We start from the raw sequence: 24,890 nt of genomic DNA on the forward strand, positions 1-24,890 counted from the left end.
CGTGGGACGGCATATTGGCGCAGCAAGCAGTCTGCAATTTATATTTGCATTAAAATTTTTGTTCACCCAATACTGTATATTGGGGGGGTTAGGATAGGATAGTGTAATGGCAGATATCTCCCACCCCTTATTAAATATAAAAGGAGGCTCCCACATGCTTGAGCTTTACACTGCTGACTTGTAGGGGTGGGAGAAAAAATCGATTCACATAAATATCGCGATATCTTTTTGGACGATATATTTTTTTTTTTTGAATTTTTTTTTTTTTTTTTGAAATTTTTTAATATTGTGCAATGTGCATTTGTTGGCCTTTTTTACATACAGAGAGTACAGGTTTTGAAAAGGGTTTAAGTTCACTTTATAATGGAGTATGCAGATAAATGTTAAAAATGCAGACTAAAAATCGAGAGAATCGGCAATATCATAGAATCGCAATTTAAATCGAATCGCCATCCAAAAAATCGTAGAAGAATCGAATCGGGAGAAAAGCGTATCGTCCCAGCCCTACTGACTTGTATAAACAGACATGTCCTGTGATTTTCAGCCTAGAGCAGGAATGACAGCACTAAAACCAACAACAACAACAACAACAACAAACACAGTAAAAGAAAAACAGTCAGGACTGCCGTTTAGTTCAGTGGGTAGAGTAAGGGTCCCATGTGCAGAGGCTACAGTCCTCTCTGCAGCCTGGTTTGAATCCCACATGGTGTGGCCCTTTGCTGCTCGTCATTCCCCCTCTGTCTGCCTCCTCTCAACCAACCTGTCAATTAAAGGCAACAAAAGCCCCCAAAAATATACTTAAAAAAGAAAAACTGTCGCACAACGATTACACGACGATCAAAACAGCTGCACAATGATAACGTTGCCTCAAGAGCCCGGTGGATCCTCTACGGGTCCACTGTACAGGACCCCCCTCCTACATTTTTACCAGGAACTTCCTATGTGGAAACGGGACTTTTCACGTCGTAGTGGGGGCAGCTCTGTTTCACTTCCTCCACATCCGATAGACACTCACACCTTGGCCGACGGCGGTTTTAGCCAACAGATGCACAAACCACACACAGGAACCTCAGACGCTCTTGTTCAAACACCCACTGGTCCACACACACACAGCTGCTGAGACGCTTTAGGACTTCCTGTTAGGACCAGTCACACATCCACTGTGGCACAGCGACGTGATCTAAGAGTCTGACTCTGCTTTCTGAGGTATCAATAAACGGACGAGAGCTTTTTAAGAGTTTCTAATTTCTATCCATGTGCTGTGGTGTCTGTAGTCGGTGCTCCGTCTCTTTCAGCTCTGTGTTTGGCCTCCACCAGCTCTGACCGAGTCTCAGCAGGTGGAGGACTGAGGCTGTTTGCAGATGTTGCACTGAGAACAGCTGGATGAGAGCAGGCAGCAGCTGAAGCAGGACAGATAAACACACTGTTCCCCTCTTCATTCAGCCTGTGAACTCCGTCATGGCTCAACAGAAATGTGGTAATAAAGAGCACTGTGTGTGAGAGAGCGATAACTGTGACAAACTTGTGACTGAGTCTGAAAATAGAAACCAACCCCTCTAACAACACCCTGTTTATCCAAACCTTCTTCTGCCTTAAGCGTCATTACCCAATCAGATCACTCACTGTGGTTGCCATGGTCACAGAGGATGCCATTACACAGACTGATCAGCTGATCATATATATCCTATTTCCCTGCGCCGAATCATCAGTTTAACGCAGGCGTCTCTCGCCTTCACTCTCTGCTCCTCTCACACACACACAGGATTTAATACAGATGAATTCACAATGAAGCTGTTCTCACTGACATGTTTTGTTTAGTTTGTGCAGCAGCATCAAGCAGCACCAGTCTCTCAGACACGTGTGTGCTCCAACGAGGTCGTGGAGCAGTGATTTCTCAGTCAGTAGGTCGTTTACATGACACTTGAGAAAACCGAATTATTGCCTTAAAGTCCCCCTCCCGCGACCCTTTTTGGTCATTTTAAAACCAGCTCATTAGCAATGCACATTAGCAATGCACCTCTGGAGGGTGGGCGGAGACTGCGCTGCTCTGCACCCGCCCAGCCACCTCCTCGCACCCCACCCACCGCTCGCTGACAGCTGGACATTGTACAATTACAGATTCAGCGCGTTTAGCGTAAAACTCCACACTGGGAATCGATCCCAGACTGGAACATAGTCCATGCTCATGGTGCAAGCTGCTCTACCAGGTGAGCTCTACCTGTTATACCTTGACAACTACACCGAGCTGCCAAGCCTTTCACCTCTGAGCCAGATGCAGAGCGGGGCGGGAGCTTGTAGCACTAGTGCCCTCCCCTGGAGCTGTGACACGTCAGCTCCAGTCTGCCTGAAACTGCCAGTTTGCGTCTGCCATTGGTTCGCAGCAGTTTGAAGGCAGAAAAACTCAGAAATGCAATTTTTGCACTTCCTTTTCTGCTGCTATGTGCTCTAACACAAGAAAAATGCCACAGGAACATGTGAAAAGCACGAAAAACACGATTTTCATGGGAGGGGGTCTTTAAAGCAGAAGTAAGCGGTATATTTGTGTTAATATAAATCTTAAATAGTTATATCTTCCGACAGCAATCACTTATATAGAGTGTTTGGTCCGAAACACGGGTCTGTCAGTCACTCTGCTCTGCTGTAAGCCAAGGAGAAAACGTTCCTTGTATCCTACAACCTTTATCCAATGAGGAGAGAGAACAGCATAAAGGGGCGGTCCTCTCTGTGTGTGCAGCCAAGGGATGCGCGTGAATGTGGTGACGTAGGGACGAGGACCAATAGATCCATGACGAGGGCGGGGACTGCTAACTCCATCGGCTGACAAGAAGTTAGCCAAAACGACCGGATCGCTTACTTCTGCTTTAATCCGACTATAACTGGACAACTGAGCACATGTTAAACGGGTTAGTCCGACTAATATCGGAGTTCTCCAACTCTGATTAAGACACCCAGATAATGCGATTGGAATTCGACTTTCTCCCGCATGTATACGCCGTAATCAGCGTTTAACTGGACAACACATGTGCGCATGCTCCACACCTCCCGTGCTGGCGTAAGACCCCAGAACAAAAACATCCAAGAAAGCCGGTCGCAGAAGCTATTGTTGTAGCGTTGCGGCGTTCTTGTCTAGATCTCGAAATCACCATGACCACGAGGGACAGCGTGCACCTTATCTGCAAAATAAGTAACACGCACACATTACGTAAGCGATGAACAAAGCTTTACGATTAACCATCTTGCTGTTGTTCGAAAATGCCGGTCTGCCGTCTGGCTAATAGGTCAAAAAGGTCGATTTTGACCTATTAAAAGATTTTCTCAGTTGCATGTAAACTGGGACAAGGACAGAAGTCGCCAAAATCGAATTTTGAGCATAGCTCGATTAAGCGCTGCATGTAATCGTACTGAGTGCGTTGATGCTCCAACGTCCGTGGCTGTGAGCAGCTTCTCAACACAGAGACGACCAGTGTGATGACGCCGTCATACACACACACGCACATGAGTGAGCTGAAGTCAGCAGCTACTGGTGTAGCTGGCTGCAGTGTAGCAGGTAAACTCTCTACTGCTACTGGTCCCTATTGACACTGATGTGATGGGTGCGTTATTATTTACTGTACAAATGCAAATACTAAATTGGTGAAATGGTTTCACGTTGAGTTTTATTTAACAACATTTGCAGCACATTTTAACATCACTGTGATAAAACTGATAACCATGATCATTTTGGTCACTATAGTATCGTTGTCATACTACACTGTTAATGTGTGGTCACGATGACAATGGAATAAGTCTGAAAGTGATTGAAATGTGTTCCATTAAGACGACATGTTAACCAGCAGACACTCGCTGCTGCTCCACATCAGTGAAAAACAAAGACTTTAGCTGGATTTACTGTAACCTGAAGAGACTCACAGTGAAAGTAATAAGAGATTCAATATTTTTATCGGTCCAAGCAGCAAATGCTGTTGGATCTATTGTTTTTGTTCTTGTTAATAGGAACCAAGCACCAAAGGTGAAGGAACTTATTGTTTTTGCTGGGACTATTATTATTCTGCTGATACTGTAGCACCATGCTGGTGTTCAGGTCCTTGAATATTCATGAAAACCGAGGGGACGATTGGCCAGTTTTAATTTGACATTTAATTTGACATTTAAAATGTTAAAACGCAGATGTTAAATACATCTTTCATGATATATCATGAAATCTGGTTGACAAGGTGTTGTGTAGTTGTTGTGACTATGCATAACAACGTAAACTCTCGGCAGTCGTCAGCCCCTCCAGCTTTCAGCACTGCTTGCAGCTTCAGTTATTACTGTGTTTCTCACACAGAGCACAGAAAGAAGAGGAGAGAGAGCCATGGTTTGTTAAAAAAAGTCTAGAAAGTCTAGATTTGTCACCAAAAGAAATCTCAGAAGTCTGTAAGAGCAGAGACAAAGTCTCAGTTGTCAACAACACTGCAGTACAGACGGTAACCCCCACACCCCCCCATGAAGGAAATGGTTTGTACCGTTTCACTCTGAAACAGCGATGACCAAAAAGGAAACTCAAACTCTCAGCCAGTTGACCAATCGCCCACTCAATCAGCGACACTCCTGTTTTCAGTTCTGGCCTCATAGTTGAGGTTATATGCAACAGTTCATTCTATTCTTATATAATATACACTGCAGTGAACACTTAAATACATCATATAGATCTGGGTATTACTGTATACATGTAGGCTATAAAATAAATGAAATATAATTGTGAACAAACTCACAAATAAATTATGAGAAGGCATCCCAGACTATAAATAAGCACCATAAACACCTGACGAGTCACGATACAAACAATAAAAAAATCTCTCCCATCTTTTTTCTACTAAAGCTTTCGATTAAAATGTCAGGTTTAGAGGTGAAATCAGCTTCACTGCCCCCTGACGACTGAATCCACCACAGCTCAACACACAAAATCCTCATGGATCATCATCACAGGATTTGTTGTTATTATGACTGAGCAAACCCATTCGATTCATACGACTATAATATGATACTGAACAAAATATTCAGTTGTGCTACTAACCCAGTGCGCGGTCACTGTCATTGTTGTGCGACACTGGTTAAACTTAGCAGAACATGAACTGAGCACATGTCTGTGTTTATCAAGGTACTGTTATACTTCATCATCTCATACTCTCCAATATTAAAATCTCCAACTTTACAGCAGAAATTAACATGTTGTTGACAGCCTGTTACAAGAACAGTTTTACTCCATAGCTGGTTTTATCCTTGATGACAACTGTACAAATGGGGGGTGGGCTTGTAAAGGCTTTAAGTCCTGCTTAATTGAGGGTGTCAGCCATTTGACTGACAGGAAGGTGGGTGCATTCCTGCCACAAGCCGACAGTTGTTGAAGTCTCGACCTCAGGCTTCATCTTTATCTACAGTCTATGATTAACATCTGTCTCAGGTGAGCCAATCAGTGGACACTTCTAAATACAGGTGTGTGAACTGTGAATGCACCCAAAACACATTCAACACAAATGTTTCCATGCTTCCTGGCCATGTTGAAGGACCGCCCACTCTACTGACGTCCTCTGCCACAAGCCTCCTTCACAGTTTTAACATGAGCTGAAAATATTTTACTATTTCAATGTAGGAGCTGTGCACAATGCATTGATTCTCTCTCCATTTTTACACACGTACGCACTTTGACAAGAAGAGACCTGTGTGTTGATTGGCTAAAAACACACACCTGTGTATTTGCATACAATGGGGAAGTGAGATCTGATCACAAGTCGTTTTTTCAAGACATACTGTATGTGGTGACTCATTTTAAAGATTGTCATTTGAGGGACTAAAGACACACGTTAACACCAGGTGTGAGCCGGGCCTGACGCCGAGTTCACACATGTGGAGCCTCTGAAGCTGCAGCTCTGTGTTTTCCTCTGGCTGGATACGTTTGATGGTGTCCTACAGACCAGGAAGTGCTTCATGTCCTGTTACACAGCTTGTTTCCCAGTGTACTGAATATAGCTGCTGCACTGGTATGAGATGTGTTGAGATGTGGGTGTTTTACCAGAGACGGAGCAACACAGACAGAGAGAGAGAGAGAGACCCTCACTTGGTTATTTAATAGGCCTAGTTAGTCTGATAGTCAGTGTTTTATTATGAGCAACTCATTGTGTGGTTGTCTGTTATAGCTGTTAAATAAAACTACAGCTGGTTTTCTGAATTATTCTGGGTTCATGATGAAACTGTGTTAGGATTAATTTGACTGTGGCAGATGACATGAGAGGAGTGGGCGCTCCTTCAGTGTTTCCCCCGATACATTAGTGTTTACAGCTAAAAGAATGCAGACATGTACTCTTCATACATGATTTTGTTCCAGTAATTAATCTAATTGGTGGTTAACTACGACACTTGTACCCCCCAACATCAAATGACACACATAAGAAGTTGCTGATGTTAATAACTAATGGGAATCAAAATACATACATAGATGCACAAACTATTTAACAAATAATCTTAGCTAATAAGCACGTTTTTCATAAAATCTCTCAGTGGACCATGTTGTGATGAAATCATCCCCAGATGCTGCGACAGCAGAGACACAGGATCCACGTTCAGTCACAACATGTTTCGGATCAAACACTGACTGTGTATCTCTTCTCCAGTCAGACTGGGTTGGCTGTATGACGATACACAGTGCAACAATAGCATGTGTGTCCATGTGTAAATATTTTCATATTTCCACTGTGACACCTGCCCCTCAGTGTCCCTACTTAATATTCAGGGGCAGGAACATGATTCGGCAGCAAAACTGCACCATGTTAACATGTGATGCAAGGCGGTTGGAGGCGGTAACACAACTCTGAAGATGGTTCGCAAACCACCACACAAGAAGAGGGGGACAAGAGAACCAAGAGAGGAGAGTAAAGTTGTAAACATGGTGCAGCAGCATCTTAACCAACAGGCTGAGGAGCGTCTTACTGCTGCTGAGGTGTGGCCAGCACTGCTTGGTCATGTAAAACTATTTCTGAATTTACAGAGTAATCAGTATATCATGAATTACATTCATCACATCTATTTCACCCACACCAAATCCAAACATCACAGACCTCATGTAAACACAGAGGTACTGCGAATACACACACACATATAATATTTATGACACAAGTGGACCACACTTGAACCTTTCCTCTGTCTGCCTGTCATGAGAGGTCAAATGACTGATGACTGTGTCCGGTCCAGCCTGTCCTGCTGACACACACAGAGGTAACCTCCTCAGCTCCATGTGTTTTGATTCTCCACGCTGCTGCCGTCGTGGAGCAGCAGACAGTTATTCACCTACTGCCTCGTTATCTAATTACAGTCAATAAACAGTGGATAAAACCAGACTGCGGCGACGCCAGAAACCCCAGTGAGGCTCCACCGGCTCAGTGACCCCCTCCCCACCGCCCGGTGACAGCAGCAGCAGCGGGTCACCATCTCCTCTCTCGTGCCAGGACACAAACACAGCAGGAGCGGGGTTAGCATGTTAGCTGCTAACACCAACCTCCTCCACTCAACAAACCTCACCGGTGGAGTGACACACAGAGCCGCAGCACACCTCCACCTCACACCCACACATCTACATCTCAGTTTAAGACAGAGAGCCGACTCCAGTCACACATACTACAATATTTTTTTACACAACTTTAGCACTGTATAAAAAAACGTGAGGGTGCTGAATTAACCGCGCTGCCTAGCTGAAGTTAGCTCACGTTATTTTGGTTCCTCCTGATGAACGGGTCGGATCACACAGATTATTTTGATTATATACCGGAGGTAGAAACTCTGCAGAAAAACCCAAATACATAAATTAGTGTGGGGATTGGCTCTAGTGTTTATGGGAAGTGCTTCCTCACAGCTGAACCGCGACAGGGGAACTTTTTTTAGGGGGTGCAGTGTTTGTCATAACACCGGCCCTGACGGTTTTCCCGTCCCGTCTCCTCTGGAGCCTCCACACTGGATTTTCACTTCCCCTGCTGCTGAGAACTGCTCCAAACTGCCTGCAACTCATTGTAACCGCCCCGACGTGAACAGATGTGTCGCAGCGGAGCGTGGCGGTGCCCGGGCTGCGGGCTCACTCACCGGCCCTGGTGGTGTCCGTCAGGTCGTGGTTGGCGGCGCTCCGGGGGAACTCCTTCAGCTTCCTGCCGCTGAGGTTCAGACTCCCGGTGGCCGAGGCTTCGTCCAGCGCCCGGTCCAGGGACCGGTTCCAGGGCGCCGGCCCCGCCGGTCCCAGTCCATTGTTATTCCCGATTAAAACATTCCCGGAGCCTCCGCCTCCGACCGTGAAGCTGAGTCCGGTGTTGTCCGCAGACCCCAACAACACCGTGGCCGCCATTACACACTCCGGCTGTTAGCTCTCCCTGCTAACGGCTAACTCTCCCACCCTAAACACAGCGCGGCGCATGCGCAGAGCGGCGCGGGGAGCAGGCGACTGGTCAACACATGACGAGCTGCTTTTTTTTTTTTTTTTTTTCAAATAAGAAAAGTGTATTGTTAGCTGTTTCAAAAAAAAAAAAAAAAGTCTATATTCAAAAAGTCCAAATTCAAAAGTGAAGGCCTACTTTAAAGGCATAGGATTTTCTTTCTTTCTTTTTCTTTTTTTTAAAGCAGGACTTACACAAAAGAAATCCTGTTGAATAATATTCTACTCATGTGGTGGGGACTGTCTGCAGAGCCCCGCCCCCACCTGTATTTTGATGCTTTGGTGTGGACAGGACGTTTCTGGGCGGAGAGTCTGTGTTTTGTCCCCACCCAATGAGCGCAGGTGAAGTTGGGCGTGCAGCACAGTGGGCACTGGGCTTGTAAAAACCTACCACCAAGATAATGTCTGGACTGGACACCATCAAGCCATGAGAAACAGCAGATACCCACTTACAGCAAAGTAATGGAAATACAGTCAGAGGGAAGTGCTAGAGCTAGAGTGTAGGGGTCGTACCCAGGCCATCACCACGGGAGCCTCAACAAGTAGGAGGGCCACTGCAGTGGGTGCAGGCCTGGGTGGCGGCCACCTACTTCTGTTCACACCTGGCAGCCCTCCTACTCATCGCAGCTCCCGTAGCTGGAGACGGCCACGTATGTGCCCAATGCACCAGCACTTCCCTCTGACTGTATATTTCCCTTTCTTTGCTGGTAATTGCATCCGCTATTTAGCTTGACAGCGTCCATTCGGTATCTAAAATGCTCAAACAAGAACTTTGAAGGCCGAAGTGGAGAAGGGTTCGATGTGAACAGATGTGAACACAGCAGTCCAACGTGGGTCAGTCCTGACTGCTGTCAGCGGCAGGGGGCGTGGGCAGTTGAGCCAGAGAGGAGTGGCCCAGTTTGAATGTTGTGTTTACAAACTGCGATGAACAAACCAACTCTACCTTTTTTTTTTACCAATAAATCTCTTGACTCGACTGTATCCTAAATTAATGAATTAGGGTTAGTTTTGGGGCTTTTTCACCTTTAATGGACAGGAGAGTCGAGAGAGAGAACACATGAGGCGGGTGCTCTACCAACTGAGCTAAACACCGCTCCCCAACTCAACCTTTAACAAAAACAATTCATCCACTAACGAGAAAAACATGTTGATTCACACAGCAATGAAAAGATAATGAAGCTGCAGAACGAGCAGCAATAAAATCACCAGGGAAAATAAATAGTTTTGTTTTCTTGTCCTGTAGCCTATATGAACTTAAACACGTCAGTCAGATGTTAGATGCAATAGGCTAAAAGAAATTAATCAATAACAAAAAATGTACATTAATGTTTCAAAAAATCTGAAAGTAGTCTACCAAAAAATTGAAAGAAATTTAAAAAGATTTGTTAAAGTGCAGTCTTCAGGAGGAGTCATAGAACATAACAGAATCTTTAACTAAATTGTCCAAAGTTGTTCCTAAAATTGTTAAATTGTCCAATGACGTCACCCCAAATGGACATTTAAAAATCCCCCAAGAGCTTCAGGAGCTTTGCCCTGCTTGATTTCGTTTAACTAGCTAAGGGACAGTGAGTGTGAGGTTTGACTTGGTCTGGTTTTGGATGTGGTTGACTTTTGATCATTATAAACAACACTGACTTTGGATTGCAGACATTTGGACATAGAACTGTGGGAGTGTGTACTATTGTGGAGATTAATTAGTGGGAGTACTGACCAGCGGCCTTTAGGTCTACAACGATATTCCTGCATCACTTGGTACACACACATGGGAGGGTGACAAGGAGGGAGACAGACAATGACAAGAGCCATATGGACTTGAGGAAGGTGAGAGGAGGGCGAGTGAATGGGAGTGGTGGGAGGGGAAAAAGGTGAATAACAGTCATCAAAGACAGAGGAAAGATATAGAGTAGTTGCCTTGAAAGGTGAGGGAAGAGGAGACAATGAATAAAGCTCTAAAGCAGGATTGCTTAATCTAGTGATGAGATTTGAGGGGGAATGTGTCAAGTCTGCTGACAAACCTGGAGTAGACCCAAATGCATGACTCGAACACAGTTGGCTTCCAAAAATCAGGACTTTAGTACAAACCAACAGGTACAGTCCACGGGAGTAAATTAACAACACACAGAACAAAGGGACTATAGGCAGAGGCAGAGTCAAATGCAGAAAAATTAGTCAAGAACAAACTAAAAATCAGGTTGGTGCTTTTAACAACATGGCTAAGACAAAGGGGAGCAAAAAGAATAAATACACAAGGAAGGCAGGGTCATAGGGCAAACAATCACAAAGTTGGGACACAAACAAGTGCAGGAAATGGGATTGGATCTGAGATGAGAGGAGAGTTATACATAAAAAAGAACAAAATAAAGTAAGAAAAACTAAAACATGGCCATATTTGGGTTCAATTGAAAACTGAAATCATTCAGATCATTGCTAAAACTGCAGAGCATTGGTGGTGGGAGCATCTGGCCCATGTGTTGAGGCTATAGTGCTCACTGCAGGCGACCCCGGTTTGAATCCCGCGTTAAACTGCCCTATTCTATTCCCCTCTCTGCCTTCCATTTCTTGTCTCTCTCTCAACTCTGGTAATTCATTAATTTAGGATACAGTCGAGTCAAGAGATTTATTGCTTTTTTAATACTCGTAATTTAAAATTTTCAGTGGAATATGAGAAGCTTGATAGGAAATGGGTAGAATTTATATTATAGCTGGTGTAGCCGATGTTCATATCTGGCCCTCTGTGTTGTGTTTTCTCGCAGCCTGCCCTAGGTGGAGTTTGAATCCTGGTCTCCTGCACGGCAGGTGACGATGCTAACCGTTTCGCCTAGAGGTTGACAACAACGCTTGGCAAGTTGGTTAGTACGTCCTTTGGGTGAGTGAGTGCACGTCTGTTACACTGGTAGAAAGAAAAAGTCAGATGTCATCTGTGTTCAGGAGGGTTGGTTCAAACCAAATAAGGTTTCATATGTGATGGTATATGAGAGCAGAAGGAAGAGGAAGGAAGGCATATGTGATACTACTTGTGAATTAAAAAAAAAAAAAAAAACTAGAGCTAAGCAAGGAAATAGAAGGGCAGGGATGTAGGGACCAAACTACCTTTTTTGGTATGGACAGACCATACAAACTTGGAATATGGTGGTCATGCAATGTCAAGACTGATGCCCAGTGGCGTGCACAGACTTTTTGAAGGGCAGGGGCGAAAAGGAAAAAAAGGGGCACCTAATAGCGCGTCCTCGCCACTGAGGAGGGCACTTTAGCACGCGTTTTGGCTTCCCTGAAGGCACTTTAACACGTGTTTTAGCTCCCAAGAGGCCACTTTAGCTCATGTTTTGGCTCCTAGATGTGGCTCCTAGAGGGCACTTTCAGGGCTGCCAAGTTTCAGAAAATGACAAGAATGAGACTGTAGCGACATGGTGCGTTTGGCCAGCGACCACAGGTCGGCGGCGAAAATTTTTTGGCCTTTTTTAACATCGATTTGGCCTGTTTTAATATCGATACCTTCAGACTAAAAAAACGTTGATTTGGCCTGTTTTAACACGTGTTTTGGCCCCCAAGAGGGCACTTTAGCACACATTTAGGCTCCTAGAGAGCAATTTAGCACGCATTTTGGCTTCCAAGGGGGCACTTTAACACGTGTTTTGGCTCCCAAGGGGGCACTTTAGCACACGTTTTGGCTTCCAAGGGGGCACTTTAGCACACGTTTTGGCTCCTAGATGTGGCTCCTAGAGGGCACTTTCAGGGCTGCCAAGTTTCAGAAAATGACAAGAGTGAGACTGTAGCGACATGGCGCGTTTGGCCGGCGACCACAGGTCGGCGGCGAAAAAAAATTGGCCTTTTTAAACGTTGATTTGGCCTGTTTTATAATATCAATATCTTAAGACTAAAAAACATCGATGTGGCCTGTTTTAACACGTGTTTTGGCTCCCAAGAGGGCACTTTAGCACACGTTTTGGCTTCCAAGGGCACTTTAACATGTGTTTTGGCTTCCAAGAGGGCACTTTAACATGTGTTTTGGCTACCATGAGGGCACTTAAGCACACGTTTCAGTATCCTAGAGGGCACTTTAGCACGCATTGTGGCTCCTAGAGGGCTCTTTAGCACACGTTTTGGCTCCTAGAGGGCACTTTAGCACACGTTTTGGCTTCCAAGGGCACTTTAACATGTGTTTTGGCTTCCAAGAGGGCACTTTAACATGTGTTTTGGCTACCATGAGGGCACTTAAGCACACGTTTCAGTATCCTAGAGGGCACTTTAGCACGCATTGTGGCTCCTAGAGGGCACTTTAGCACACGTTTTGGCCCCCATGAGGGCACTTGAGCACACGTTTTAGCTCCTAGAGGGCACTTTAACACACGTTTTGCCCCCCATGAGGACACTTTAGCACGTGTTTTGGCTTCCAAGGGGGCACTTTAACGCGCGTTTTGGCTCCCAGGGGGCACTTTAGCACGCGTTTTTCAACAATTGGGCCACGAGGGGGGGCGACCGCCCCCCCTGCCCCCTCCCTGTGCACGCCACTGCTGATGCCTCACTGGAGAGATGGGGGAGAGGCGAAAATCTGCTTTGCCTGCTGTGCCCGTGCCCCTTATCATCAGTTTGAAATATCTGTTGCAAACTGAAGAATATTTAGAGGAAAATGATCACATTTCCTTCAGTTCCTGCACAGAGTATCTTGTGACATGAAAGAGCTGATAGGCCGGAATCAAAATCAGAGAGGAAGAACATAGTGTGGAATATCTAACTACAACAACAAGGAGACATTTGGACCTATCCAAAAAGAGAGTGAGTGGGGGACGATTAAAAAGCACGTTAACAGAAAGGAAAGAACAAGTCATTAAAAAAAACCAAGGTGAGAGCAGCAAAGTACTAACACGGGTTGGAAAACATTTCATTCACAGATGCAAATACCTCAAGATGAAGCCCCACATCAACGGATGGAAGAATGAATTCAAAATATAGGCTACAACAAAATCCTTGTACTAGCCTACATGACAAACAGACTCTTTTTTTAATTGGATTTATTTACCCTTCTAGAATAAGACCCTCACATAGTTATTCTCTGTTCTTTTTCTTTTCATTGGCTTGCTAGCTGATTCAACATTTTCAATCTTTGTATCACAAATGTGCCTTAAATGCATGTAATGGGCTCTTTGCACAGCTCCACTACTTCCTGAACCTAATGCTGCTCCTTCATTTCCTGTCTTAGGCATTGGACAAACTGATTAACCCAGGTGTGTCTGAGTAGTCACAATGGTCAGACACACCTGGATTAATCAGATAGATAGATAGATAGATAGATAGATAGATAGATAGATAGATAGATAGATAGATAGCCTAGATAAAAAACAGTGCAGTGAAATGCAAAAAAACCAAGCTCTCGACTGTACCAATGAAACACAAAAGTAAATAAAGAAATTAAGGAAGTAGTGGAGCTGTGCAAAGAGCCCATTTGATGATACTTCAAATAAATAAATAAATAAAAAGTAAAAAAAAAAAAGAAAAAAAAAGTAGCACGTGGGTGGCAGTAATGCAACATTTTCGCATGGATGTATTGCATTTTCGGCGCTGACTTCCGTAAAGCACCACAGAAGAAGGGTCGTGGCGCTGTCGCATGTTGGCGCATGCGCAGCGCGGCTCAGTCCAGGGCCGGTATCATGGCGACGTACGTGGACATCCTGAAGAGCGAGTTTCCTCACATCGACTCGGAAGTTTTCGACTACATCACAGGTGAGACGCCGGGCACCGAGCCGTCGTGTGGCCGCTGTTCGAGCCCCGGTGGAGCAGCCACAGAGCGGCCACAGACCGGCCGGTACGCCGCGTGTTATCCGGCTCCGCGGCTCCGTGGCTCCGTGGCCACAGAGCTAAAGGAGCTACTGTAGCTAACCGGAGCCGGGGCTGTGGGCAGGACAGCGTGGGACCGGTTAGCTCCACTTTAACCCGAGTCAGCTCGTGTCGGTCCCGGTCTGACTGGGCCAAACCTCGAACCGCGACCCACAGAAACCACGAAGGAAGTGTTTCGTTGTAGTCATCCGTCTTTATAAGAAGTGAATACAGCGAAGTTTAGAGCTGACAGGAAGAAAATATTAATGTAATTGGTTTATGTTAACCCGATAAATAAATATGGCGTGTAGTGTGTTTGAGTGTGTGTGTGACACTGCAGCTGCCACTGTGTGTCAGGGATGAATCACAGACCAACATCTACCAGAATGAGCAGAGCTGGTTCTCCTTCTCCTTCCTCATGAGGCTCAGGGCTTTTACGTCTGCAGGGAAAAGAAACTATCAGTCAGTGTTGGTCAGTGAAGTGTTTGATGCTGCAGTGTCTGCTGGACAACCTGGTTGACATCTGAGACAACATCAGCCGTGTGTGTCAGTCAGGTCAGAGAGGAAGCTACAGCAGCAGCAACGCCTCATTTCACCACAGGACGAGAAGTTCAGGAGACCCTCTGTCTTCATCAGAACACCTCAGACAAAGACAGTGGCAGGTTTTAACAAATCTCATGATACATTTTTTCATCTATTGTCACAAACTGACCTACAGTTATTTACAAAAAGAGAATGACTCAACGTGAGGTCTTGAAGACTCAGAGGGAACTGGACTGGCTTTAGATAGAAAGCCTCCTTCAAATCCAGTCGAGTCTAGTTTCTTCTGACCTCCATCCATCCCATACACTCTGTGTCACAGAGGCAGCAGGTTCAACAGGAGGTTTTTTAGATGTCCGTGATTCTTTAACACCTTCTTTAACCTCTGGTGCTGTAACCTGTCACCTGGATGTAGCGATATAGTACAGATCTTCACGTCCAGAAACATCCTGCACATCTGTTTCCTTTAAAGACGACTTGATAACAGAATAGGACAGAAGCTGATGTTAACTGATGATGGTGAAAACGATGTGTTTTTCATCATGTGTCTTTGTGTGTGTGTGTGTCTCAGGTGTTCTTGCGAGCGGCGGTGCAGACTTCGAGGATGGCGAGGAGGTCTACGACGCCATCGGTGGTCTCCTGCAGGGAGTGTCTGCTGACAGTAAAAACGAGGATGACGTCAGAGACATCTGCTTCCAGATGTTCAACACCCTCCAACTGTAAGAAAGCATGAATAGAGGGAGTGGTCTTTAAAAGATGTTTTACCTAAAACCTGATCTCAAGTATCAAGTTGGATTTGATTTCTTTAGTTAGTTTAGACTTTAGTCCTGTTTAGTTTGACACTGTCATGCAGAAAATAAAATTAATCTCTGACATTTTTAACACAAAAGGTTCAACGAAGTAACTGCGATTATCTATCAGATCAATATCTCTGTGTGTATCTGTTCCGTTAGTGGGAGTTGTGTTCATGTCATGTGTGTTTGTCTCATTTATTCCTTGTGTTCATTCAGAGTAAACTCCATCTCTCTCCCTGTTACAGAGGAACTACAGTAATTTTTGTTTCTGTTTTTGTTCTGACATCTGTACTAACATCTGTCCTCCGTATTTGTCAGGAACAACCATCATGGCTCCCAGAAGCAGGTGTTGTTGGACGCTCCTGTTCAACTCTCTCAGATCTCTGCAGACAACGGTGAGGAACACACTGCACCTCAGTGTCTGTGTGTGTGTGTATTTTGAGGCAGTACAGCATATAATATATTTCTACTGTCTGTGTTTATCTACAGTGTCAGCAGCAGACAAAGATGTTCAGGGTATCTGGATGATGAAACGTGCCCAGAACACAGTGAGTCTTCAACCCAGCGCCCTGTCACTCTCTCACTCTCTTTGGCGCTAGTTCACAGCCAGTGTGTCTCTGTCACTGACTCTGTTACGCACACTCTGACTTTGTCTTTGTGTCTGCCTCACTTCTCCACTCTGTGATGTCATTAAATGTCATTACTTCCTCTCTGTCTTTTCAGACAGTTGACGCTAAGAAACTGGAAAAAGCCGAGGCGAAGCTGAAGGCTAAACATGAACGCAGGAACGAGAAGGACACTCAGAAAGGCACCACGCCGCTGTCAGTACACACCTGGCCCTCACCTGTACACATCTGTCCTGGAGCGGTCTCACCTGTCCTCACTCGTCTGTCTCTGTTGTCTCTCCACAGGGTCCTGGAGGAGGCGTCGGCCAGTCAGGCCAGCAGTAAGAAGGACAACCGAGTCGACCAATCAGGGAAGAACCGCAGCTACGACATTCGCATCGAGAACTTTGATGTTTCCTTTGGAGAAAGGTGAGTGGAGGGAGGAGTGTGTTTGACCTCTAGGGCTGCAACTAACGATTATTCTCATCTCTGTCAATTCTCATCTGTCGATTATTTAAACGATTAATCGATTAGTTGTTTGGTCAATAAAATGTTAAAAAATATAAATCGGTGTTTCCCAAACCACAAGACAACGTCCCCAAATGTATTGTTTTGTCCACAAACCAAAGAGATACTCAGTTTATTGTCATAAAGGAAAAAATAATCCAGAACTATTCACATTTAAGAAGCTGAAATCAGAGAATTTTGACTTTTTTTCTTAAAAAACTACTCAAACCGATTATTCGATTATCAAAATAGTTGACGATTAATTTAATAACCGATTATTGTTTGATTAATCGATTAATTGTTGCAGCTCTATACCCCTCAGAACACACACATTAGTTTGTTGTTTGCTGTAGCAGCCAGGGAGCGTAATTGATCATTGATTTGTAGTTTTGGACGCCACTGATCTGTTCATTCATCAACAATGACCATGTTTGCAAAGAGAATCATGACACAACATGATAACGTATTGCTTCCATCTTGTTTAAGAAGGACTTTGTCGGACCAACATCTGATGCTGTATGATCATTTACTATTTATTCCTCTATTTCCAGGTGTCTGCTGCAGGGGGCGGAGGTCTCTCTGGCCACAGGTCGGCGGTACGGCCTGATTGGTCGAAACGGCCTGGGGAAGACAACGCTGCTGAAGATGTTGGCGAGTCGAAACCTCCGTGTCCCAGCTCACATCTCCATCCTGCACGTGGAGCAGGAAGTGGCCGGCGACGAGACGATGGCGCTCCAGAGCGTCCTGGAGAGCGACACGCTGAGGGAGGGGCTCCTGAGTGAGGAGAAGATGCTGAACGCTCGCATCGCTAACGGAACGTAAGATAAACAGCCACGAGAAATTATGTTGGTGCAGCAGCAGATAGATTTAGTCCCGGGACCAAAACACATGACGGTTTTAGTCCTGTTGAGTTAAACTAAGTGAACTCTGTCTTCACTGAAGGAAACAACATAATTCTAGTTTATTCCTCTGGTCTGACTTCAGTTCTTTACTCCATCTTTTATCATAACTAGTAAAGTCACTCATTGTCACTGACTCTGCTCAGAAAACACAGGCTATTTGTAAACAGCTGAGAACTGAGCTGTCAAACATGTCTGTAGCTTTTTATTTCTCCACGTCGCCAGCTGCAGTCACAGCTGAAGGTAGATTGTTTGTCAGGTCGACCGTCTGTCTGTCCCGTGGTCTTGGGCGTGATGTCTCTGTAACGCTTTGATGCAACATTTTCAAATTGCACACAAACCCTGATTAGGAATTAAAGATAAAACTGATCAGATTTTAGTGGTCACAAGAACACAAGGCGGTAACTCTAGTTTTTAATCATAATAACTTAAGATCCAGACAATCAACGGTGAAATCCATCATCATGAAATATATAGTTGAAAATGACAAATTTGTGAAAAGTGCATCTTAACTCATTGAGTGCCAACCACGTAATTTCTCGTTTTTCGTTCCCATGCGTTGAGTGCCAAAAACGAGATTTTTCGTTTTTTGCTTTTTTTTTAAATTATGAAAATAGACACTTTAATACACATTATATGTAAATTTGGGGACTCTACGACGAGGAGAACTGAAATAGATGACGATCAAAGTCACATGACAGCTCATGATCTGGAAGTTTTTATCATAACTCGGCTTCTGCAAACGGAGTTCTGCATGCAGATGCAGCGCAGCTGCTCTGCTCTCACCCGCGAGGCTGCAGCAGCTGGGAGCTGAACCAGGAAGCTCTCAGCCCACAGTCCCGCCCGGTCTTCACCTCGAGCAACACCGTGTCCTCCCCAAAGTCCCCCCGCGGTAAAATCTGATGGTCTCTGGGCCAAAGCAGGCCACCGGCACCGACCCGTACCACAGAAGGACCGCGACCACCGGCGGGACCGGTCTTCCCGCGGCGCTGTGGCCGACTGACCCTCACGTTCCGCGGTGAGAGGCTTTGACACGGCACGGTGCGTCTGTGTAATTGTTGTTTAGTGGCGCCCCCCCGCCCCCGATGGTGGTTTTGTGAATAGAACAACCATTGTTGTATATATTTATCTTATACGAGCCCTTTGATCCAGAAATGCGAGTGTGAGAAGAGCGACAGACACAAACAGCGCACCTTTCATAAAAGACGCTCTATTTCCTTTTCTAGAAAAAAAGGAGGGATTTTGGTGAAACCCAGCCATGTTTAGCTTGACTTTTCTCAGGAACGGAGGCACGTAGAAACAAACGGTTTGTGGCCACTTGAAGCATTAAGATAAACCTTTCAATTGAGCTACAGTATGTGTTGGTGGCAATAATATAAGAATACACTATGGCTCTACATAAAAAGTCAAAAATGGTCTAAATTGCCGGTACACTTGACTAAAACTTTGGAAAGGAGCGCGGCACTCAATGAGTTAAAAGTGTGACTGAAAACTGGATTCAAGTGGTTTTTGAGCTTCTGTAAAATGCAAACATAGAAAATGAGCTCATTACACAGAACAGAAGTGAACTTTCCACATGGACACACATACTCATGCTCCGTCTTTGCTTGTCTGTGTGTCAGTGCTGAGGGGTTGGAGAGTGTTCGACTGACGGAGATCTACGGCAAGCTGGAGGAGATCGAAGCTGACAAAGCCCCGGCCCGGTAACTATGGCAACCACACATCACACACCACACACACATTGTTTATATCCGTGTCAGCAGAATGAAGAGCTGTGTGCATGGACCAGGTGGTTCCTTCCATGTGCTCAGGTCGACGAGTGGTTGAAGTGCTCTGTGGGACGTTGAACCAACAGGTCGCATCACTTCCTGTTGTTTTCTGGTCAGCTGTAGAAACTGTTACTTCCTGTTCACAGTTAGCGTGCGGTCTGGATACTGGTTTCCAGAGCAGTTCTCTTGTGGAGAACTGCTGTTAATTCAGTCCAGATGTTAAAACGCAAACCTGCTACAGTCTGGTACAAGAGCTGGTCATGACCTGGCTGTGATGCACTGTCTGTCTCCTCCAATCAGAGCCTCCATCATTCTGGCCGGTCTCGGATTCTCTCCCAAGATGCAACAGCAGACCACCAAGTGAGTCACCTCCTGTCTCTGACACAATTTTCCACCTCATTATGAACAGCTTGACAACAGCATGTTTGTGTGTGCAGGGAGTTCTCTGGAGGCTGGAGGATGAGACTGGCGTTGGCCAGAGCTCTGTTCGCCCGGTGAGTCCTGATCGCCACTTGTGAACAATGATCAGCGATGATGTTCAAACAGCTGTCTGACTGTCTGTGTTTCTGTCTCCAGGCCGGACCTGCTGCTGCTGGATGGTGAGTCACATCACTGCCCCACTGTGGTCAGAGCAGGAGGAGAGGTGGTTGGTGTTGGTCAAAGAGTGATAGCAAGGAGGAACAGGGGGAGGGACTGGAGAACAAGAAGCAGGAGAGCAGCAACATGGGAGTGGTAGATCTCCTCTGAGGAGGAGTACGAACAGGAGGAGAGAGATGAGTGGAGGAAGGGGGTGTGGGTAAAGAACAATGAGTGTGATGAAAAGGACCAGGAGCAGAATTGGAAGGCAGAGAAACAGTAGTAGTAGTATAATGTAGTGAGAGGAGTACACATTCAACTACCTGTTCAATCAGTTGTATTAGTATAACTACTAGTACTAGAAGTAGTAGTGAAGAGGTAGTACAAAAAGTATATAAGTAGTAGGATCAATCATAGTAGCAGTATGACTGAGTTGTGTTTACAGTGTTGTTGTACTACTGCTGCAGTGCCCTAATGTGTTGCTGTTTTGTCTCTCAGAGCCGACCAACATGTTGGATGTCAGAGCCATCCTGTGGTTAGAGAACTACCTGCAGGTCTGATCTATGACTTATTTTCGCTTTAGCATTCCTCATTGTAAACACTGTCAAGGCTTAGCCACGAGCTAACAAGGGACAGACATTAAAGTCCTGTACTTGTTCCCACAGACGTGGCAGTCCACCATCCTGGTCGTCTCTCACGACAGAAACTTCCTGAATGCCGTGGTTACGGACATCATCCACTTGCACTCCCAGAGGCTCGACAGTTACCGTGGCGACTACGAAAACTTTGTCAAAACCAAAGAAGACAGACTGAAGAACCAGCAGCGAGAGTACGAGGCCCAGCTGCAGTACAGACAACACATACAGGTACTGCCACGGCACAAAGGGCACAAACAGGTGGATGTTGCACCGCAGCAGTTTCCAGTGACGCGCTGCTTCTGTTTCAGGTGTTCATCGACAGGTTTCGCTACAACGCCAACAGAGCAGCTCAGGTCCAGAGCAAACTGAAGCTGCTGGAGAGACTGTGAGTCCTGGTCCAGACTTGTGAGAAGCAGTTGCTGACTTGACTGACACTGTGTCTCATTGTTACTGTTTGGTCTCCTCCCGCAGACCGGAGCTGAAGCCCCTTGAAAAAGAACCTGACGTCACTTTAAGGTAAGAGGATGGATGTCTGTGAAGGTTATCAGTCATCCAGGTCCTTGTACCCACCATGACCACCTACCCAGGCAGAGGGGCAGCAACCGTTTCCGGCTCTCGGAACAACATGGAGTCGGCCAAATCAATCATGGCAAAACATTACAACATTTCACATGGAGCATTTTCAGGAATAAATAGTTTGACTAAATGAGCACAGACTAACTGACCTTGGTCGGTCTCAGGGTCTCTGTGTCAAACATAATAAAGCTGTCGTCTGTTCTGCGCTGTGTGCTGGATAACAAATGCACATGTTTGGCCCTGGGCCCCTAACAGGTTCATCTGGCTCATCTGGCTCTGAGCAGCTCACAGCTGTGGTGGGTTTACAGCTTCAGTACACAGTGATACAGATGACAGTTGTTTCTCTGATTGACACAAAGCTCCACTCACAAGTAGGGATGGGTATCGTTAAGGTTTTATCCGCTACCGAAACGGTGCCGGTGCTTAAACAGTGTTTAAACCGGTGCTTAAAGAATGGAAAACATACAAACTTTGTCCAAAAACGGTGCCTTTTCATTTTTAGGCATTTTGTGACATGCAAGTTGAACAGAATATTAATTTAAATGGCCTAATATAAATACAACTCAGTTTGTTATCAATTATTTTTTATATTGGTTAATTTTCTCCGTAGTCTGTCATAATTATCAAAACAAAAACAGGAGTGTATCAACACCAGCTGCAGAATAAACAACAAGCTGTGATTGGAGATTAAGTCTGTCCTGTTCCACAAAGATCCTCCAGTGTGGCGGTTATCAGCTCGGCTGCAGCATCATCTATGAGCGGCTGACTCAACCACAGCGGGTTCATGTGTCGGTGCTTCCGTGGGGATTGATTGATTGACACGTTGTGTTTTTCTGCAGGTTTCCAGATAACTTTGAGAAGTTGTCTCCTCCCATCCTGCAGTTAGACGAGGTGGAGTTCTACTACTCCCCAGACAAGCGACTCTTCTCTGGCCTCAACGTGTCCGCTGACCTCGACTCTCGGATCTGCATCGTATGTGTTACCATGAAATGAACCAATCGCTGACTGTACAGCTGTTTTCATAGGTTGTTGATCCCTCAGTACCAAACAAATCTCAAGATCCAGGGCGATAACACGACTTGACATCTTCATTAACATGGACCTTTGAAAACGTCTTCATCATGATGGTTTTAATATTGAACTAAATCACACTGATCAATAACAGCGAGTAAACACCTACTGTTTTCTGTCAGGTTGGTGAAAACGGCGCAGGTAAAACCACCGTCCTCAAACTGCTGATGGGCGAGTTGACACCGGTCAATGGAGTCAGACAAGCTCACAGGTGAGATTACCTGCCGACCAATCAGAGCACAGGAGGAAACCGTGGTTTCTCTACCTGTGTCAGACTGTCACTGTTCGTAGGCAATGATGTACCATCATAGGAAACACTTCGAGTCAATTTTATAGGGATGTTTACAGGGAACTGTTACTGAAGGTAATGTTAGATATCATTCTGGTTTCAGGGAACTACTTTTGAAGAAATGTTCAGAGGGAATGTGTAAATACAGGTTTAATTTACAGGGATGTTCAGTGTACACAACATTCATACAATGAACATAGGAAACCTGCCTATAAAACCATTTATATGGTTTATTGTTGATGTACAATTCTGGCTCCATTTTAACATTTATTTATGGAGTTGTCGACTTTCTTTTCATGTAACAAACACAAACCATTTCTATGGCGTTATCACTGGTTTTAATAGCAGTCACTAACCAGACCTTATATCTCATCAGGAACTTGAAGATCGGTTACTTCAGTCAGCATCACGTGGATCAGCTGGACCTGAACGTCTGCTCCGTGGAGCTGCTGCTCAACAGGTTCCCTGGTAACTATGGAAACTGCAACATTGATCGGCTACTACGGTAACAAACTTGCACACAGGTGATGAGCTGTGATTGGCGGTTGTCTGTGTGCGGCGCTGCAGGTCGGACAGAGGAGGAGTACCGCCACCAGCTGGGAGGTTACGGCATCACCGGGGAGCTGGCCACGCGGCCGGTGGCCAGTCTGTCGGGAGGACAGAAGAGCAGGGTGGCCTTCGCACAGATGACCATGCCATGGTAATGGAGCGTCGAGTGTGTCTGATGATGATGATGATGATGATGATGATGATCAGTTCAGTTCAGAGTTTCTCTTCTCTTTGTCCTCCAGTCCAAACTTTTATATCCTTGATGAGCCGACCAACCACCTGGACATGGAGACCATCGAGGCTCTGGCTAAAGCGCTCAACAAATTCAAAGTGAGTGTGTGTGTTACTGTGCGTGTGTGTTTGTGGACCTGCTTAGACATGGTGTTGATGTCTGTCATTTAGAGATTGAGACTCAACCACAGTCCTTTAACAGTGTGAACGCAAATATGTCTTTGCCGTAATGAAGGACCACCTCCTCTACAGTGTCATCATAAACAGTTATCACCATATAAGATTTTTGACCCCGACAACAAATTAATGAACTGCAGGTTCTGTCACAACACTAATGTTGTTAGGTATCCTTTGTCATTTTATTTCCTGCCAGTCCACTGTGAGCTTTTCCTCACTTCAGATTTATGCTGCTGCAGGTCTGAGCAGAGCCTCAGCTACACGTCACATGTTTGATGTGTCGAGCTTCCTGACACACACCAGGAGCCGTTTGTGTTCAGATGGGTTCAGGTGTGTCTCACCTGCAGGGACATGAGTGGGAGTCAAATGAAGGCAATTCATGTTTGAGCTTGTTTATAAATCTGCCTCATTAAAACACAAAGAGGAAGAGAGCGTGCGGTCTGATCAGATGATCAGCTGTTGAAACAACACCGTCCTCTTTTATATCCACATTCATGTTGTTTTCATGTGTTTCAGGGCGGACTCATCCTGGTGTCCCACGACGAGCGTCTGATCCGATTGGTGTGCAAGGAGCTGTGGGTGTGTGAAAGCGGGAAAGTTGGACGCATCGACGGCGGCTTCGACGAGTACAGAGACATTCTGCACGAGCAATTCAAGAAGGAGGGCTACCTGTGAGGCTCCGTCCGCTGCTCACCGACCACGCTGACCATTAGTAACATAAGCCCCGCCCCCTGCATAATAACACCCGTCGCAAAAAGCCAATCGGCCGCCAGAGCTGATCGGAGGACGTTTACTCATCGTCCGATTCAAGTGACAGTGTGCTGCAAGCTGATTGGTCGTGGAACTTTGGAGGAAGAGGAGTTGCCGGAGACCACCTGGAGATTATTTAAAGTCAAACATGCGTCTGTTGTCACGTTGCCGTCACATTAAACCCGGTTTAGTTTTGTATGGACTCAGCAGAGGTTCGAGGTTTTATCAGTTTTGAAAGGACCTGACATCAAACATATTTACATTCAGAGACAAACAATAAAACCCATCAGATCATGTGTTCAGCCTCTTCTTCACCCACAGTGTTTGAACATCTTTACCAAACCTAAAGATTAAGAATTATTTAAAACAAATAAATCGATCTTAAATTTTCCTGATGGACTTAATCTGAATCAATGAATCTGATGCTGCTAAATCATTTCAGCTACTCTAACACTCAATGAATCATGTGTAAGGACTCAAACACAGGCCGACTTGGATCTTAAGGACCTCCATCCAACTGAATTTATCTCTTAACACAGATGTTTTGTAAAAGGATGTTCTCAGCTGTGACCTGCCATGTGACCAACTCATCTGTTGAAGATATGTTACAGGTCACTTGAGTCGTTGATCTGATCAGCAGAGCAGATGGTGCATCA

The 24,890-nt window shown here is 45.4% G+C and overlaps 2 protein-coding genes across 3 annotated transcripts in view; one reads left to right on the top strand and one right to left on the bottom strand.

The window, feature by feature from the left end:
* Nucleotides 1-8,365, bottom strand: part of lrch3 (leucine-rich repeats and calponin homology (CH) domain containing 3) — a gene marked incomplete at its 5' end in the record, with an annotated part of 34,858 nt that extends 26,493 nt beyond the window's left edge. For both annotated transcript variants that reach the window (XM_083985194.1, XM_083985193.1), the window contains one exon: nucleotides 8,110-8,365. In XM_083985194.1, coding sequence (XP_083841320.1) covers nucleotides 8,110-8,365 — 256 coding nt within the window. The remainder of the gene's footprint in view (nucleotides 1-8,109) is intronic.
* Nucleotides 8,366-14,080: 5,715 nt separating this feature from the next.
* abcf3 (ATP-binding cassette, sub-family F (GCN20), member 3) lies at nucleotides 14,081-24,557 on the top strand. The gene is made up of 21 exons (XM_083985333.1): nucleotides 14,081-14,170; nucleotides 15,375-15,522; nucleotides 15,916-15,992; nucleotides 16,087-16,145; nucleotides 16,321-16,418; nucleotides 16,509-16,631; nucleotides 17,261-17,527; nucleotides 19,231-19,311; nucleotides 19,678-19,737; nucleotides 19,815-19,871; nucleotides 19,954-19,976; nucleotides 20,452-20,507; nucleotides 20,619-20,819; nucleotides 20,900-20,976; nucleotides 21,063-21,107; nucleotides 22,007-22,139; nucleotides 22,361-22,449; nucleotides 22,904-22,995; nucleotides 23,095-23,227; nucleotides 23,319-23,406; nucleotides 24,001-24,557. Exons 1-21 carry the CDS (start codon nucleotides 14,098-14,100, stop codon nucleotides 24,157-24,159), a joined length of 2,139 nt encoding a protein of 712 aa, XP_083841459.1. The 5' UTR covers nucleotides 14,081-14,097; the 3' UTR covers nucleotides 24,160-24,557.
* The last annotated feature ends 333 nt before the right edge of the window (nucleotides 24,558-24,890 follow it).

This window comes from Trachurus trachurus, assembly GCF_905171665.1.
Source record: "Trachurus trachurus genome assembly, chromosome: 13".
NCBI classification, from domain to species: domain Eukaryota; kingdom Metazoa; phylum Chordata; class Actinopteri; order Carangiformes; family Carangidae; genus Trachurus; species Trachurus trachurus.

Coding starts and splice junctions, on each gene's coding strand:
- abcf3 (XM_083985333.1), top strand. CDS start 14,098: ATGGCGACGTACGTGGACATCCTGAAGAGCGAGTTTCCTCACATCGAC. Junction 15,993..16,086: donor TCAGATCTCTGCAGACAACG/GTGAGGAACACA, acceptor GTTTATCTACAG/TGTCAGCAGCAGACAAAGAT. Junction 20,820..20,899: donor AGTACAGACAACACATACAG/GTACTGCCACGG, acceptor CTTCTGTTTCAG/GTGTTCATCGACAGGTTTCG.